The sequence below is a fragment of the Nycticebus coucang genome, chromosome 4, assembly GCF_027406575.1.
Source record: "Nycticebus coucang isolate mNycCou1 chromosome 4, mNycCou1.pri, whole genome shotgun sequence".
NCBI classification, from domain to species: domain Eukaryota; kingdom Metazoa; phylum Chordata; class Mammalia; order Primates; family Lorisidae; genus Nycticebus; species Nycticebus coucang.
This window is the reverse complement of record NC_069783.1, coordinates 123,938,748-123,957,867: the sequence shown is the minus strand read 5'-3', so window position 1 is coordinate 123,957,867 and position 19,120 is coordinate 123,938,748. Positions and strand designations below refer to the sequence as shown.

Genomic DNA, 19,120 nt, shown 5'->3' with positions numbered 1-19,120 from the left:
CCGCCATGGTCTCTGTCTTACCTACAGACCTTTGGACATGCTGTTCCAGGCAACTGGGAATGGTGTGAGGCTACTCATCCTTCATACCAGTTTGTTTGCTTTTCTGCCAGCCTTTTTATTTAATTAATTAATTTATTTTTTAAGACCAAGCTTCACTCTTTCTCTCTGTGTAGAGTGCCATGGAGGCAGCTCACAGCAACTTCAAACTCCTGGGTTTAAGCGATCCTCTCTCTCTCTTTTTTTTTTTTTAATTAATTTATTTTTATTGTTAAATCATAGCTGTGTACATTAGTGCAATCAAGGGGTACAATGTGCGGGTTTCATATACAATCTGAAATATTCTCATCAAACTGTTCAACGTAGCCTTCATGGCATTTTCTTAGTTACTGTTTGTAGGCATTTGTGTTCTGCATTTAGTAAGTTTCGCCTGTACCCATTCTAAGATGCACGTTAAGCGATCCTCTTGCCTGAGCCTCCTGAGTAGCTGGGACTACAGGCATGTGCCACCGTGCTCAGATAGTTTTTTCTATTTTTAGTAGAGATGGGGTCTTGCTTTTGCTCAGGCTGGTTTCAAACTCCTGAGCTCAAGCAATCCACCCGCACTGGCCACTGAGAGTGCTAAGATTACAGGCATGAGCCACCATGCCCAGCCTCTGCTAGCCATTTTAGACCACAAAAGCCACGAAGGCATATACCACATTAGTCTTATTTATCATCCCAGCTCCAGCGCATGGTACAGAGCAAACACCATTAATTGTCTCACTTTTGAATGAATGAATGAGTGGTGTTACTATTTTAATCTTCTGTTTCTCCTGTTAAAGCATGAGCTTTCTCGGGACAGGAATGTGGGTTTGCTTGGTTCCGATTGTTAGGCACAATGCTTGCCAGTCATTCAGAAAATTTGTACAGATATCAAGCACCTACTATGTGCCACATACATACCAAGTGTGAATATGTAGTGAGCAGAAATGAACTTGGTTGCTGCCCTTTCTTGCTTATGTGTGATTTAATATGGAGCGAAACATCTATCAAATAATCCTACCTAAACATATCTTGTGGTAGTGAGAAGTGTCTATAAAACATAGATACATGAAAGACGTTGGAACAGCCTGCAGTGGGGTGACGCCCTGTTGGGAAGCAGTTTTGGCTCTGGAATTTTATTTTATTTTATTTTATTTATTTATTTATTTTATTTTATTTTTTTGTAGAGACAGAGTCTCACTTTATGGCCCTCAGTAGAGTGCTGTGGAATCACACAGTTCACAGCAACCTTCAACTCCTGGGCTTCAGCGATTCTCTTGCCTCAGCCTCCCGAGTAGCTGGGACTACAGGCGCCCGCCACAACGCCCAGCTATTTGTTTTTGGTTGCAGTTCAGCCGGGGCTGGGTTTGAACCCGCCACCCTCGGTATATGGGGCCAGCGCCTTACCGACTGAGCCACAGGCGCCGCCCCATTTATTTATTTATTTTATTTATTTTTTATTTTTTGGTAGTTTTTGGCCGAGGCTGGGTTTGAACCCACCACCTCCGGCATATGGGGCCAGCGCCCCACCCCTTTGAGCCACAGGCACTGCCCTTATTTTATTTATTTTATTTTTTATTTTTTGCAGTTTTTGTCTGGGGCCGGGTATGAACCCACCACCTCTGGCATATGGGGCTGGCGCCCTACTCCTTTGAGCCACAGGTGCCACCCCTGGCTCTGGAATTTTAAAAGAGGAGGATGTGGAAGCCTCAGAGTTGGGCTGCTTGCACCTGCCTTCAAGAAAGAATGAGTTAAAAAAAAAAAAAAAAAGAGTGAGTTAGCCAGGAGTGGTGACTCAGCCTGTAATCCCAGCACTCCAGGAGGCTGAGGTGGGTGGATTTCCTGAGCTCAGGAGTTCAAGACCAGCTTGAACAAGAGCGAGACCCTGTCTCAAAAAAAAAATTAAAAATAAATAGGCTTGGCGCCCATAGCACAGTGGTTATGGCGCCAGCCACATGCACCGAGGGTGATGGGTTTGAACCCAGCTTGGGCCAGCTAAACAACAACAACAACTGCAAAAGAAAAAATCGCTGGGTGTTGTGGCAGGCACCTATAGCCTCAGCTACTTGGGAGGCTGAGGCAAGAGACTCACTTAAGCCCAAGAGTTGGAGGTTGCTATGAGCTGTGATGCCATAGCACTCTACCGAGGGTAACAAAGTGAAACTCTGTAGAGGGTGGTGGGTTCAAACCCAGCCCCAGCTGAACTGCAACCAAAAAATAGCCGGGCGTTGTGGCGGGCGCCTGTAGTCCCAGCTGCTCAGGAGGCTGAGGCAGGAGAATTGTGGAAGCCCAAGAGCTAGAGGTTGCTGTGAGTCCTGTGACATCATGGCACTCTACTGAAGGTGGTAGAGTGAGACTGTCTCTACAAAAAAAAAAAAAAAGCTGGCATTGTGGTGAATGCCTGTAGTCCCAACTAGTAGGGAGGCTGAGGCAAGAGGATCATTTGAGCCCAAGAGTTTGAGGTTGCTATGAGGTATGAACATGGCACTCAACCCCAGGGTGACTAAGACTCTGTCTCAGAAAAAAAAAAAAAGAGTGAGTGGCTCACGCCTATAATCCTAGCACTCTGGGAGGCCCAGGCTAGAGGCTCACTTGAGCTTAGGAGTTTGAGATAAGCCTGAGCAAGACCAAGACCCCCGTTACTACTAAAAATAGAAAAAAACTAGCTGAGCATGGTGGCACATGCCTGTAGTTCCAGCTACTTGGGAGGCTGAGGCAAAAGGGTCACTTGAAGCCAGCAGTTTGAGGTTGCTTTGAGCTACAATGATGCCATGGATCTCTACCCAGGGCAACCGAGTGAGACTCAGTCTCAAAACAAAAACTAAAAAGAGTGAGTTGTCCAGTTCAAGGAGTGACAGCACCAGATACAGTGCCTTGGAGCCAAGGCCACATGCTTCCTGGGCATTCCCAAGCCAATGCTGAATGTGGTGGGAGTACTGGGGCCTGGACACCTCACCCAATGTTTTTTTTTTATTATTATTAAATCATAGCTGTGTACATTAATGTGATCATGGGGCACCATATACTGGTTTTATAGACCATTTCACATGTACCCTTGTAAGATACACAGCAGGTGTAATCCCACAAATCACCCCCCTTCCACCCATCCTCCCCCCTCCCTTCCCTCCCTCTCCCCCTTCCCCCTATTCTTAGGTTATAACTGGGTTATAGCTTTCATGTGAAAGCCATAAATTAGTTTCATAGTAGGGCTGAGTACATTGGATACTTTTTCTTCCATTCTTGAGATACTTTACTAAGAAGAATATGTTCCAGCTCCATTCATGTAAACATGAAAGAGGTAAAGTCTCCATCTTTCTTTAAGGCTGCATGATATTCCATGATGTACATATACCACAATTTATTAATCCATTCGTGGATAGATGGGCACTTGGGCTTTTTCCATGCCAGCCCAATGTTTTGTTGCAGAACACCCTGCGGAGGTTGGTCTATCTTTGTTAGATCTGAGTGTCTTTTTGCCCAATCCTGTTTATTTCCCCTTTCTCTGTCACAGGCATCACCTCAAACTTTACTTCAACATTTGCTTCCTAGAACACCCTGACCTGAAACAGGGCCTTGGGCCTGGATTTTTAAGTGACAACAAGAGCTTGAAGCCGGCTTGGGGCCTGTAGCACAGTGGTTATGGCACCAGCCACGTACACCAAGGCTGGTGGGTTCGAACCCAGCCCAATCCAGCTAAACAATAGTGACAACCACCACCACAACAAAAAATAGCTGGATGTTGTGGTGAGCCCCTATAGTCCCAGCCACTCAGGAGGCTGAGCCAAGAGAATCACTTAACCCTGGGAGTTTGAGGTTGCTGTGAGTTGTGATGACACAGCACCCTACCAAGGGCGACATAAACTCTGTCTCAAAAAAAAAAAAAGAGCTTGAAGCTGTTGATGAAGATCAACAAATAAGATAACATAAGATCATAAGATCAACAAATTACCATTACCCATCCCAAAGTGTGGAGAAAGACTGATCATAGGATAATAAGAACTACCTCTATGCTAATTAATTTATATAGTAGGTATATAGTGTCTGTCTATTCAGACGTTCAGTGAATGGTAGCTAAACTTTTTTTTTTTGAGACAGAGCCTCAAGCCGTCACCCTGAGTAGAGTGCTGTGGCATCACAGCTCACAGTAACCTCCAACTCCTGGGCTCAAGCAAGTCTCCTGCCTCCACCTAGCTGGGAGTACAGGCGCCTGCCACAACACCTGTCTATTTTTTGGTTGCATCTGTCATTGACCAGGCTGGATTCGAACCTGCCAGCTCAGGTGTATGTGGCTGGTGCCTTAGCTGCTTGAGCCACAGGCGCCAAGGTGGTAGCTAAACTTCTGAGTGTGTGGGAACAGAGCCCCTCAGGAAACTGTGTTCCACATGGGATGTAACTTTCCTGTAGTTTTCCCTTTAATGTCTAATGCACAGTTTTGACAAAGTCTCTAGGGAGGTTGGGCATGTGGAAATTAAGAGATCCATAACCACGAAAGTAGTGGGTTTGGGCTCCAAAGGCTGGGCTGCAAGCTAATCTACTATCGGTCCAAATGGAAACACCAGGAAAGGTCCTCCAAAGGCTCTCAGTCTTGTGTCATACTGATTTATGGTCCTCCTGGAAGATGACCTAGTGGGAGACAGATGGACAGGTGTCCAAAACTGACTCTCCCAGAAAGAGGCATGTGATGACCAACTCACTGATGAACGGACAGACACTTGAGCGAATGTGTGGGGTTCTGTCAGCCAGAGGGTCAGGCAAGTGATTTTGAGAGGGACAGAAAAACTAATGGGCGTGGCTGAAAGCCTGGGAGCCGTCCACCTGCCCGCTCAGCCGCGAGGGGGCGCCGCCGCGCCCAGCGACGCCCACTGCCCCGACCGGGCGCGCGCTCGCGGGCAGGGAGCGGGGGTGGGGCCAGCGGGCGCACGGGGGCGGGGCCAGCACCCTCGAGGGCGGCCGGGGGCGGGGCGCGCGTGCACGCGGGGCGGCCGGGGGCGGGGCGCGCGGCTGGCGCGGGGGCGCGCGGCGGCGGCACGTTTGGTTCCGGGCCGAGGCTGGCCGCGGAAAAGTTGCGGGGCTGAGAGGAGAGGCCCCAGGACAGGCAGCTAGTGCGACGCCGAGCCGGCTCCCGGCTCCCGGCGCCCGTGATCCGGCCATGGACGACCTCGGTGAGTGAGCGGGAGGCCGAGGGAGGAAGGGGCGAGGGGCGCGCGGCCTCGGGCCGGGCTGGCGCTAGCGAATGGCGGGGGCTGTGAGATGTCACCCCTGGGGGTCCCGGCCTCGGTTGCGGTCCCTGCGGGCCGGGACACTGCGGGACCATGATCCCCACCTGGGCCTGACTCCCGGGCCCGGCCAGCCCCGCCGCCGTCCTCCCAGCAGCCACTCCCCGCCAGGGGACGTCTTCACACCGGGACTCTGGACCTCAGGGACCCACTCCCACCCTCCAAAACGGCCCGAGGGGCCAGCGCACCTCTCAGGGATCCACCCTGTCCGCTTCAGGGGCTGGACCCCAGCTTCCTGGACCAGACACCCTCTCGATCTATGGGACCCTTACTTCACCGACTACCCTTCGCCCTAGAGAGACCGCCTAGCTCGGGGAGCAGCTGCCTAATTTTAAGGGCTGGTCGCTAATTGCAGGGACCTGCGTCTACCCCCTCTAGAGCCATCCCCCACTTCACAGACCTGCACCCCCACTTCAAGGAGCGCCCTTCTGAGCCCCGTCTTTCATTTCACAAGTCAGATTCACAAGCTAAGAGATCCAACGACCACACCTCCATTTCAAAGACAAATTTCCCTGTCTGCCCCACTATCTCCTCACTTCCAGTTCAGCCACCCTGTTTTATGGCCAGTCACTACATTTTCGTGACTGCCCTCCCTCCTCTATGGACCAGTCCCCCTGGAGCTACAGACCAGCCCTTCTCCCTTCACACTTAAGCCTAGGAGGGTAACTTGGAGAGTCCTGATTCTCCCCCCTCCCCCAGACCCTGGTGAAATGCCAGGGGAATGAGATGGGAAGTGGGCCCCAAGATATGTCATCCCTGAACTTGTCCTGGCTGGCAGGGTCCTCACCCCCCCCTCCCCGCCCCCCCATCCCCAGTATCAGGTTCTGCTGGAAGTTACACAGGTAAGGAGGACAGGATACCCAGAACAGAGTTTTACTGTTTTCCTGTTATTGGAGCTCCAAGGCTACTCTTTTCAATCCAGTCTTGATCTGGTGTTAGGGCCTGGAAAGAAAGTATCTCCTGCAGGCAGACTTCAAACCCAAGGGGGTTGGGTGGTGTGAGTGCAGGAGTGGGAGGATTCACCTTCTCACTCCCCTTCATGCCTGTAGCTGGAGGGTCCTGGGCTGGGGAGGTGAGGAGGAGGCAAAGTTTTCTTCTGTGTAAGAGCCTTATGTTCTCTTTCTGGACTGTGGGTGGTTTGTGTGACCACTGTTGCTTCCTCTGTCCCAGGCTCTGAGGAGCAGATTCATCAGACAGGACTAATGGGCCTCTCTCAGGCAATGTAGGGCAATAAGTTAAGATTGGCTATTTGTATGGGTGGCGCCTGTGGCTCAGTCTATAAGGCGCCGGCCCCATATACTGAGGATGGTGGGTTCAAACCCGGCCCCGGCTGAACTGCAACCAAAAAATAGCTGGGCATTGTGGCGGGCGCCTGTAGTCCCAGCTACTCGCGAGGCTGAGGCAAGAGAATTGCTTAAGCCCAGGAGTTGGAGGTTGCTGTGAGCTGTGTGATGGCCATGGCACTCTACCGACAGCCATAAAGTGAGACTCTGTCTCTACAAAAAAAAAAAAAAAAGATTGGCTATTTGTAGCCACTGGACTTGACTGCTTACCAGCAGCTTCCTTTTGGGATCAGGATGCCCCCAGAGATCCTGGAGCTGGGGGTGGTGTAGGGTCCAGGCTGTTTTGCAGAGTCCAGGGGCTGCCAAGCATAGTTCTGTCTTTGGGTCAGGCTTGGCACTCGTTTTTCTGACACACTCAAGGTTGGCATAGCTTCCAGGCAGGTATTTTTTTCACATAAAAATAACTCAGCTGGAAGGAGACTGGGGGATGTTCTTTGAATAAGGATCTGAAAGTCTCAATGCTTTCCAGTGGGAACTAGGGAGCAGAGTTACAGTTTCTAAAATGCTGGTGCAGTTCTGTTGCTTCTCCCCAGTCCTCATGCTGTTTGAAAGACTGAGCAAGTCTTTGTATGATTTTGTAGTTGATGTCTGGAATTCCTGTCTTCTGACAGTCTTCCATTTAGGGCTAGGAAAGGGCTGAGTTAGTTCTGAAAGGAAAGAGAACTCTACCCTGGCAGAGGGGATTGTAGAAATTTAAATTTGCTATTTGTGGAGTATTTCCTACACCTTGATTTGTCCCATCTTCTCAACCATCCTTTTTAAGATCCCCCTTAAAGTGCGCTTTCACAACCATCTTGTCTGCTTTTTACAAATTGAGAAAGGTGAGGCTAAGAGAGGCCAATTCTCTTGCCCAAGGCTATACAGCCACCAAATGAAAAAACCATAACTGGAAGCCCAGTCCCTACCTCCTAGATCTGCAGCTCTTTTGTATAGGGAAGCCTTTCTTCCTGGGGAGGGGGTGAGCAGGCTCTTGAAAGAGGAGTTGCCACTGCCACTGGGTGGTGGCTGCCACCTGTAATTTCTGCTGCCTTCTATAGTAGGCTCCTAGTTGCTGGGATCTGCACTGCCAAACTTCCTTGGCCTCAGCTCCCAGGGGGCCCGCCATGCCACGCCTGGTTGACTAGAGCTGGGGGTGGGAGGAGTGGGGTGTGAAGGAGGAGAGAGGAATTTGCCTCTACTCTGGGGCCCCGTCAGCTGTCTGGACGGCTGCTCAGCACACTGTGGGTCAGCTGTTTTCCTTAGTTAGAGTGGACACAAAGGCCAGGTTTTTATTTTTCTCCTAAGAGTACTCTGAGCCCCTTGAGTCTCCTGGTCCCTAACACTGGAGAGTTTGTGGTCTGTCCTGTGACAAAGCCAGAGAAAGCAGAGCCTCTTCCTTTGTGACACTATTTTTTGGTCTAGAAGAAAAAAAGGGGAGGGGGAATCTTTTCTCCTCCCCATAACTGCAATGGCAGGCTCCCATGTGCTGTTTAACAGGTTACAAATTTATAGCTTTGGGGGCAGAAAAACATAAACACAACACATTCTGCCCTTCTCTGTGTGTTCTGTCTACTCTGTGCTGCGGAGTGGCTGCTTGGTGGCTTTTCTCATTACTGTTTAGATGCTGGCTGGTTTGGCCCGGAGTTCAGTCTATTTGAGTTCTGGCTGGAGTTTCCTGGATAGAGTTCCCACAACACTGAGATTCACTCTGGCTGTGTTTTCTGACAGGATTCCTTGCTCTCTCCTTGTTCATGTTCTGTGTGTGTGTGTGTGTGTGGCCTAAAAATGACCATGCATGCTTGATGAGAGACAGGCACTATACTCAGCACTTTCCGAGTATTATCACAACCATTTTGAGAGGGAGGTGTTTTATCTCTGCTTTGCAGATGTGGAAACCTGAGCTCAGCGAGGTTTGGTGGTGGAGCTGGGATTTGAACCTAGACTGATCCAATTCCAGATCTGGTCATCACAATAAGGTTGTAGGTGATGGTGACTAACCAGGGGATGAGCTATGGGCACTGCTGAGTAATTGATAGTTACTTTGAAAATTTCTGCTCTGCGGGCCATTCCCAGGAAATGGCAAAGGGTGGGTCCAATGTAGGACTTGGTAGCTTTGCCCTCCCATCTCTAGCAAGGGGGACAGTCAGCTGTTGCAGTGCCTAGTTGTTGCTGGAATCTGGTTATGTCTTCTTTCAGTTTCTCAGCAGTCTTGACCCTTGGGAAAACAGTGCCTCATTGTCTTTAGGGGTAGTAGTAGGGGGCAGGGGAGTTGCCTGGGGCATTCCAGGCTACGGAGCCTCCCTGTTTCCATGGAAAGTCTGGACTTTGGGCTTGCCTGCCTGTGGTGCCTCTGTTTTAGGGCAGAGTCAGGGCACCCAGCTGCTGGTCTGTGGCAGAGGCAGCATTTGCCCATGAAGCGATAGTACACAGGAAGCTACTCCTGGGAAGCTCTGTGTCAGTACCAGACCTAGTAAGGGGCATAGCAAACTTTAGTATGTTTGATTCTTAAGCAGGTGCCCTTTCTAGTAGCTGAGCTGTCTGCTGCCTGGATGGCCGCAGCTTGGTGTGGAAAGGCTCAGTGCTGGGGGCTAGAGTCCTGTCACTGTGGGTTCAGGGTCTTTTGAGGGATATCTGTTTTCCTTTTTTCCAGCTTCCCTTGTAGTGGCTATGCATTGGAGAGGCGGTGTGGGCCCTTGGCTGGAGAGGCCAGTGGAAAGCCAGAGTTACTGCTGAGGCTCTGAGCATCTCTCTTCCACCATTTAGTCATCATGCATGGAATGTCTGACCCTCTGAAGCGTCTTTTGGCCCTTTACCTTATTTCAAGGCCGATGATGAAAAACTTACAGCTTTATTCCAGCCTTTCCCTGGGTGGTCCTGGTTTCAGTTCCTTCATTAACAATAAAAAACATCTGTAGAGACTTGGCGCCTGTGCTCAGTGGTTAGGGCACTGACCAGATGCACTGGGGATGGTGGGTTTGAACCCAGCCCAGGCCTGCTAAACAACAATGACAACAATAACAACAACAGCAACGTAGCCTGGCGTTGTGGTGGTCACCTATAGTCCCAGCTATTTGGGAGGCTGAGGCAAGAGAATTGCTTAAGCCCAAGAGTTTGAGGTTGCTGTGAGCTGTGATGCTATAGAACTCTATTGAGGGCAATATAATGAGACTCTGTCTCAAACAACAACAACAAAAAGAAACATCTGGGTGGTGCCTATGGCTCAGTGTGTAGGGTGCTGGCCCCATACACTGAAGGTTCAAACCTGCCCCTTGCCAAAACTGCAACAAAAAATGGCTGGGCGTTGTGACGGGCTCTGTAGTCCCAGCTACTCAGGAGGCTGAGGCAAGAGAATCGCCTAAGCCCAGGAGTTGGAGGTTGCTGTGAGCTATGACTCCACCGCACTTTACCAAGGGTGACAAAATGAGACTCCGTCTCAAAAAAAAAAAAGAAAGAAACATCTGTAAAATACTCTTCTTTTTTACAGTGTATATAGGACTCATTCCATAATACATATTGAGCACTTATGTGCAGGCCTTGTGCTGGGCACCTTACATGTATTATTTCATTGAATTGTGTTGGCCATTGAGATAGGTTCTGTTGATATTATTATCAGTAGTAGGAGCATTGCCACTACTTCTTTTACAGATGAGGAAACTGAGGCACAGAGAGGATACACCCACTTGTTCTAGTTCTACAGTTGTTCAGTGGCAGGGCTAGATTTGACTGCAGAGTGGGACTTGTAGTAACCAACCATTCTTTTTTTTTTTTTTTTTTGTGGTTTTCTTTTTTGGCCGGGGCTGGGTTTGAACCCGCCACCTCGGGCATATGGGACCGGCGCCCTACTCCTTGAGCCACAGGCGCCACCCAGTAACCAACCATTCTTTATACTTATGTTTATGATGCTGGATCTCATGTATATATATTTTTTTTTTCTTTTTATTTTTTGAGACAGAGTCTCACTATGTTGCCCCCAGTAGAGTGCCATGGCATTATAGCTCACAGCAACCTCAAATTCTTGGGCTTAAGTGATTCTCTTGCCTCAGCCTCCCGAGTAGCTGGGACTACAGGCGCCTGCCACAATGTCCAGCTATATTTTTGTTCCAGTTGCCATTGTTGTTTAGCAGACCTGGGCTGGATTCTAACCCACCAGCCCAGGTGTATGTGGCTGGCATCCAAACCTCTGAGCTATGAGCGCTGAGCTTATATTTTTTAATTTTTAACATTTTTTTTTTAATAGAGTTGAGGTTCTCACTATGCCCAGGCTGGTCTTGAACCCCTAGCCTCAAGCAGTCCTCCCACCTCAGCTTCCCAAATTGCTGAGATTACAGGCGTGAGCCACAGTGGCTGGCCTGAATCTCATCTTCATTTGCCTATTGGTTTGATTGCTTTCCATTTCTAGGACACAAAAAATCTTTTCTGTACCCTTCCCATATTCTGTACCCTTCCCATATTCCTCATTCTCTGTTCAATCTCCCACTTCTGTCCTTTCCCTGTTATTTGTGGCTTCTTCCCTCTCTTTTGTTCTTTCTTGGTGAAGCACACTCAAGATGGGATGCAGGGCCTTGGTGGCATTGTCTCCTGCTCCGTGTGTGTGGGGGGACCCACTCTTCCCTAACCTTTTTAGTCACTTGTTACCCTTGAGGTGGAAATTACAGCACAGTTTCCAAGGAGAACCTGGGGCAGGCTATGGGCCCTTTCCCACCTCTTCTGTTGGGAGTCAGAATTCTTTCTGTGCTCCTGCCCTCACCCCACCTGACTAATCTTATGTTTATTTAGTTATGTGTACATTGCTGTCATTTGTAAGGTTCCCATTTCCAGAGAAGGCAGCTGATGAAAACTTTATGGTAGAGAATTGAGGATGTCCTGTGGGAGGGAGAGAGGAAGAGAAACAAATAGGAAGCTGAATTTTCTCGGAATTGCTGACAAAGCAGCTAATGGGCGCTCAGGGGTTGTTTCCTCACCTGTGTTTGCCCCCTGGCCTCCACCCACAGCCTCACAGGGTCTGCTCTGCCTTTTACGGTTTGGGTTTTGTTGGGAGCTTCACATTTGGCCTTGAGTGTACATTTACATCTTGATAAGCCTTCTAACTAACGAACTGATTACCCAACCAGCGGGGCTCAGAGGCAGCCTCTCAGGGATGCCTCAGATGCTGGGCCAGTGGCAGGCAGAACTTGTGGTTGGCCAGGCCTGGCAGAGCCCCAGTGGCCAAATCTTCCCTTAAAGATAGACTTTTAATGCTTATTTCTTGTGTGATTGTGGTATTATGGTTTTAGGGGAGAATATTGTTAGGTGCATGCTAAAGTATTTGAGTGAAGAATCATGATTTCTGCAACTTACTTTTAAATAATATAGTGAAAAAAAGGGATACACACAGAGAGAGCGTTAGCATTGTGGACTTACACAAAATTGGCAAAATGTTAACAACCATTGAAGCTACATGAGGGGTACACGGGTATTCATTTGAATAATCTTTCAACTTCTCTGAGTGTTCAAATGTTTTCATGATAAAAAGTTAAGGAAAAGTGCGGAGACGCCATCTTCCAGTAATTCACCAAAATGACAAACACAAAGGGAAAGAGGAGAGGCACCCGATACATGTTCTCTAGGCCTTTTAGAAAACATGGAGTTGTTCCTTTGGCCACATATATGCGAATCTACAAGAAAGGTGATATTGTAGACATCAAGGGAATGGGAACTGTTCAAAAAGGCATGCCACACAAATGTCACCAGGGCAAAACTGGAAGAGTTTACAATGTTACCCAGCATGCTGTTGGCATTGTTGTAAACAAACAAGTTAAGGGCAAGATCCTCGGGAAGAGGATTAATGTTCGTATTGAGCATATTAAGCACTCTAAGAGCTGAGATAGCTTCCTGAAAGGTGTGAAGGAAAATGATCAGAAAAAGAAGGAAGCCAAAGAGAAAGGTACCTGGGTTCAACTGAAGCGCCAGCCTGCGCCACCCAGAGAAGCCCACTTTGTGAGAACTAACGGAAAGGAGCCTGAGCTCCTGGAACCCATTCCCTATGAATTCATGGCATAATAAGCATATAACATAGCACAAAGGAGTACTAGTGAACCCATGTTTTTAGGAGCAAGAACCTATTTATTCCCCATGAGCTCATGGCATAATAAGTGTACAGCAGGGACACACAAGATAACCAGTAGTCCCCATGTAACAGTGATTTAAGGTGCTGGGACCTATTTCCCACGAATTCAAAAGTCAGTCAACACTTTGTCACATTAAATGGCAAGGTGCCTCCCTGAGCTGCTGGAACCTCTTCCCCTATGAATTCATGGCATGGTAGATACAAATAATAGCATAAAAATGTTTCTTGTTCATTCACTACAAGTGTGTTCCCCCCCCCCCAAAGAAGTATTAAAGCAAATTTTAATGTGTCCTAAAAAAAAAAAAAAAAAGTTAAGGAAAAGTAAGAAAACCCTGCTTTTCCATGTTGGGCTCAGATTTGGCTGGGGAGAGAAGACAGGAGCTAGGAGGCCTCTGGTGACAGTGACCACTGATTGTCAGTTGGGGAGAGGTACACATAGCACTGTGACCTGTGCAGAAAAAAAGACAGGACCATGGCTAGGTGCCCATAACACAGTGATTATGGTGCCAGCCACATGCACTGAGGCTGGCAGGTTTGAACCTGGCTCGGGCCAGCTAAGCAACAATGATAACTGCAACAAAAAAATAGCCGGGCATTGTGGTGAGCGCCCGTAGTCCCAGCTACTTGGGAGGCTGAGGCAAGAGAATCGCTTAAGCCCAAGAGTTTGAGGTTGCTGTGAGTTATGATGCCATGGCACTCTACCAAGGGCAAAATAGTGAGACTCTTGTCTCAAAAAAGAAATAAAACAAAACAGGACCATAGTGTGTTTCCATAGCTGTAGGGGCAGCCTCAAATATTATTCTGGGGCATGATGACATTAATTTGACCGGGGTTGAAGCTGAGCTCTGGTTAAGAGGTTAGCAGGGGTTGTCCAGGCTGGTGGGATGCAGATCAAGGCTTTATAAAATGAGGGGAACAGTCTCTGATCAGCTTGAGGCCTGGGAGCAGATGCCTTTTGCTTCATATCATGAACCTCTTATCTGTGGCCAGTGAATACCATTAGCTTGTGGGCAGCGAAGGCCTTCGCAGCTCAGATCTGGCTGCCCAGTTCTCCAGCCTTTATGCTCCCTCTCTAAGAATCCCCATTCCCTAGGTCTCTCTTGGATAGTTTGTGCTGACTCAAAGCTGGACCACTTGGAGAAGTAAGTGGATTCTGGTACCAGTGGGCCTCTTGGCTCTAAGGCAGGGATGAGGGTCCTGGTGTCTACTAGAAACATTTTGGGCAACCAGCAGACTCTCATGAAGGGAGTGCTTCATGTGAGGGTCTTCTTTGACCCCTCATGTCTGTCTTGTTTCAGCATGTAAGGACGCAGAGGCTGGCTACTTAGTGTGGATCTTGGGGGTCTTCCTAGGGATGGTTCAGAGCCTCCCTGTGCCTGTTTGAAAAGCAGCATGATGTGTGTTTTATGGGGGGAGGGGGTGGTGCTGGGAGGAAGCTTTATGTAATTCTTGGCTGGAGCTCAGGTAATTGTTTTAATGAAATGGAATGCAGCTTATTCAGAACTTGCTTGGCAGAAACAGCCATGTTCTGTTCTGTTTTCTTGTTGGGGAGAGTAGGGCACACATTTCCAGCTGTTTTGAATTGTGGAACCCTGGGTGAGCTGGAGCAAGGTGGGTGGAAGCCTCCAGGGAGCTCCAGGGAGCTTCAGGCTGCTTGATTCTCTTCTGGACATTATAGTCTGTGAGTCTTTTTGAATGAGCCATGGAGAGTTTGGCATCTTCCAACAACAGAAAAATCCTATTGAAAACAGGCCATAAAGTGGGCCCAGTGCCTACCTTCCAGGTTGTTGGGAGGCTGAGCTAGGTGTTTAGTCCACAGTAGGCAGACCTTCAAGGAGGCTCTCTTTATTTACTCAACCCCACACATCTCTTGTCTTTCCACCCCCTTTCATATCTCCCTCACTCTTTTCTCCCCTCATTGTAGACAGCTGTAGCTTCATGTAGCCCATAGATGGGTCCATTTTTCTTCTGGCTCCCTCTTTCTACTTTTCTGGCCTTCCTAACCTTCCTCGCTTTGCTGCTTTTTCTTTTTCATGTTGGCCCATCCTTCCATGTGGGCTCTTTTGCCAAGACATCCATCTCACCCTTTACTTGTTCTTTTGTCCCTCCCTTCCTTAAGCTCTACTTGCATCTCCAGAGAACCTCCTGCCTTCCTTTCCTGTGTCTTCTCTGATCCCTTCATAGAGACTGACCTCTTGTTTTCTCAAAGGATTTCTCTGGACTTTATGTTTTTCTCCTTGGCACCTTAGTCTATATAACTCGTGTGCTGGCAACACCCAAGTTTGTATTTCCATTCCTGATATGGATTCTATTGTCCAGATTCTTCTGGTCTGGAGGCCAGCAAAGGCCTCACTCAGTTACTTTTCTCTCTCCCTTTGAGGCTTCATCTGTTGTCTGTTCTCTCTATTGGTGCCCTGTTTTTTCTCTTGGCTGGTATTAAATAATGAACATTTTTGCAACACTAAGTTTGAAGACATATTTTATGTGCTTCCTTATTTTCTTCTTCTTTTTTTTCGGTGGGGGTGGGGACAAAGTCTCTGGTTCCCTGTGTAAGTTGCCATGGTGTCATATCTTACAGCAACCTTAAACTCTTGGGCTCAGGTGAGCCTCCTGCTTCAAGTTTTCTGTTTTTAGTAGAGACAGAGTCTCCCTCTTGCCCAGGCGGGGTCTCAAACTCCTGAGCTCAAGCAGTCCTCCCACCTTGGTCTCCCAGAGTGCTAGGATTATAGGTATAAGTAACCACGCCCGGCCACTATTTTCTTCTTAAATAAATTTTATCGTGTACATCATATTTATAACATGATATTATGGGATATGTATACATGGTAAAATGGTTATTAAACTAAAACAGTGAAATATAATGAGGCCACTGTACTCCAGCCTGGGGAACAGAGCAGGACATGGCCTCAAAAAATAAATAAATAAGGTGAAACAGATTAATATATTATCTCTCATGCTTTTTTTTGTTGACAAGAGCAGCTAAAATGTACTTACTTAAAAAAAAATCTCTGGGGGGGCGGCGCCTATGGCTCAGTGAGTAGGGCGCCGGGCCCCATATGCTGAGGGTGGCGGGTTCAAACCCAGCCCCAGCCAAACTGCAACAACAACAAAAAAAAATAGCTGGGCGTTGTGGCAGGCGCCTGTAGTCCCAGCTGCTAGGGAGGCTGAGACAAGAGAATCGCGTAAGCCCAAGAGTTAGAGGTTGCTGTGAGCCGTGTGACGCCCTGGCACTCTACCGGAGGGCGGTACAATGAGACTCTGTCTCTACAAAAAAAAAAAAAAATCTCTAATATAATAGTTTTGTTAACTTTAGTCCTTACGTTGTACATTAGCTCTCTAAACTTGCTACTTTGTACTCTTAGACCTACATCTCCCCATTTTCTCCTTCCACTTGTGGTAACCACTGTTTTATTCTCTATGTGTTTGACTTTTTTCTTTATATATATATTGCCTTGTAAGTGAGATGATGCAACATTTTTCTTTCTGGGTCTGGCTTATTTTGGTTATCATGTCCTCTATGTCCATCCATGTTGTGGCAAATGTCAGGTCTTTTATTGTAAAGCTGAATGATTTTCCATTATATATGTCCATTATATATAATATATATAAAATATATATATTATATATATAATATATATGTAAAAAAATATATTTTTTTTTGGAGGGGGGACAGAGCCTCAACCTGTCACTCTGGGTAGAGTGCCATGGCATTACAGCTCATAGCAACCTCCAGTGCCTGGGCTCAAGCAATTCTGCTGCCTCTACCTCCCAAGTAGCTGGGATTACAGGCATCTGCCACAACGCCCGGCTATTTTTTGGTTGCAGCCATCATTGTTGTTTGGAGGGCCTGGGCTGGATTTGAACCCCCCAGCTCAGGTGTATGTGACTGGCGCCTTAGTTGCTTGAGCCACAGGCACCAAGCCAATTTTCCATTATTTTTACGTATCACATTTTCTTATCTATTCGTCTGTTGCCAATCATCATTTTTAATATGATTCTGACAACCACCCTTTGAGGTAGGTGGTAATTATCTCTGTTTTACAGATGAGGAAGCTAAACTGAAGCTCAGAGGAGTTAGGGAAAGGGGACACACCCAGTGTCACCACAGACAGTGATGCATGAACTTGAACCTAGATCTTTCTGCACCCAACCCGATCTCCTTCTGATTTTTTATGCTGGGAACCTTGAGGCAGAGATGAGAAATCTACAGGTTGTATTTGGCCTGCAGACCTATGCTGCTTGGCATTAGTGGTATTCAAAAATATTCCAAATTAATTGTCAATATTAAAACCATCAGGAGATTATACCTAAAAATCCATTATGTCATTTCTTTTGAGTAATCACCAAACACATGTTCTTCATGGCATTAGTTGGTTGATCTTAATAGCTCCAGCCTTGTGGTTAACCCTTGCTGTTGTTTACGTTGGGCCTACCTTCTCTCGTACCTGTTCCTACCTGGCCTCTGCTTTGGGATGTTCTAAGAATGCCTTCTGTCTAGCCGGGCGTTGTGGCGGGCACCTGTAGTCCCAGCTGCTCGGGAGGCTAAGGCAAGAGAATCACATAAGCCCAAGAGCTGGAGGTTGCTGTGAGCCATGTGACGCCACGGCACTCTACCGAGGGCAGTAAAGTGAGACTCTGTCTCTACAAAAAAAAAAAAAAAAAGAATGCCTTCTGTCATATATGTATGACACACACACAGTAGCCAAGTCTGGGGGGTTTTTTGAACTGCATTCTCTGAGTTGTATTTGACCTCTGACTATGCCAAGCACCTCAGCTCTGCCTTGAGTCTGCATCTTTGTCCAAGTTTCAGAAAATGTCTGCTTTCTGCCTCCCTACATAGATCCCTTCCCCTTAAAATCTTAGCTAAATACCAGGCTCGGTGGTTCACGCCTATAGCACTCTGGGAGGCCGAAGTAGGTAGATTGCTTGTGCTCAGGAGTTCGAGAACAGCCTGAGCAAAAGTGAGACTCCGTCTCTACTAAAAATAGAAAAACTGAGGCAAGAGGATCGCTTGAGCCTGAGTTGGAGGTTGTTGTGAGCTATGAAGCTATGGCACTCTACCCCTGGCGACAGCTTGAGACTCTGTTTCAAAAAAAAAAAAAACAAAAAAACTTAGCTGAAGCTACCTTTATGAAAAGGCTTTTTTTTTTCCTGATTAAAACCAGTGTGCCTGCTGAGTGTGGTGGCTCATGCCTGTAATCTCAACATACTATATATTACAACACCAGGAGGCCAAGGCAGGTAGACTATTTGATCTCAGAAATTTTAGACTAGCCTGAGCAAGAATGAGACCCTGTCTCTAAAAAAATAGGTGGGTGCCTGTGGCTCAGTGGGTAAGACGCTGGCCCCATATACCAAGGGTGGTGGATTCTAAACCCATCCCCGGCCATATTGCAACAAAAAAAATAGCTGGGCATCGTGGCAGGCACCTGTAATCCCAGCTACTCGGGAGGCTGAGGTAAGAGAATTGCCTAAGCCCAAGGATTTGGAGGTTGCTGTGAGCTGTGACACCACAGCACTCTACCGAAGGATTAATAAGTGAGACGCTGTCTCGAAAAAAAAAAAAATAGGTGGGCATTGTGTTGGGTGCCTGTAGTACCAGCTACAGGGAGGCTGACACAAGAAGATCAATTGAGGTTATCCTAGAATTCTGGGATGCTGAGGTGAGTGGATTGCCTGAGCTCAGGAGATCGAGTCCAGCCTGAACAAGAGAGAGACACAATCTCCACTAAAGAAATAGAAAAATTAGCCAGGCCTTATGGCAAATGTTTGTGTCCCTGCTACTTGGGAGGCTGAGGCAAGAGGATCGCGTGAGCCAGGAGTTTAAGGTTGCTGTGAGCTATGATGGCCACCGCGCTCTAGCCAGAGTGACAGAGTGAGACTCTGTGTCAAAAAAAAAAATTTTTTTTAATTTAAAAAATGGGCAGTGCCCATATCTCAGTGGGTAGGGCGCTAGCTAAAACAACAATGACAACTACAACAAGAAAATAAAAATAGGTAGTGTTGGGGCAGCGCCTGTGGCTAAGTGGTAGTGCACCAGCCCCGTATACCAAGGGTGGCAGGTTTGAACCTGGCCCTGGCCGAACTGCAACAATGAAAAAAAAATAGCTGGGTGTTGTGGCTGGTGCCTGTAGTCCCAGCTACTTAGAAGGCTGAGGCAAGAGACTCGCCTAAGCCCAAGAGCTGGAGATTGCTGTGAGCTGTGATGCCACAGCACTCTACTAAGGATGATAAAGTGAGACTCTGTCTCTTAAAAAAAAAAGGTCAGTGTTGTGGCGGGTACCTGTAGTCCCAGCTACTTGGGAGGCTGAGGCAAGAGACTCAATTAAGCCCAAGAGTTTGAGGTTGCTGTGAACTGTGATGCCATGGCACTCTACCCAGGGTGACAGCTTCAG

The 19,120-nt window shown here is 47.7% G+C and overlaps 1 protein-coding gene across 3 annotated transcripts in view; it reads left to right on the top strand.

Annotated features, from left to right (window-relative positions):
* Nucleotides 1-5,017: 5,017 nt before the first annotated feature.
* Nucleotides 5,018-19,120, top strand: part of PXN (paxillin) — a 57,947-nt gene continuing 43,844 nt past the window's right edge. For 2 of the 3 annotated variants that reach the window (XM_053588243.1, XM_053588240.1), the window contains exon 1: nt 5,018-5,183. In XM_053588243.1, the coding sequence (XP_053444218.1) occupies nt 5,171-5,183 (13 nt within the window). In that variant the 5' untranslated portion in view covers nt 5,018-5,170. The remainder of the gene's footprint in view (nt 5,184-19,120) is intronic. The other variant, XM_053588242.1, reaches the window with a different exon arrangement.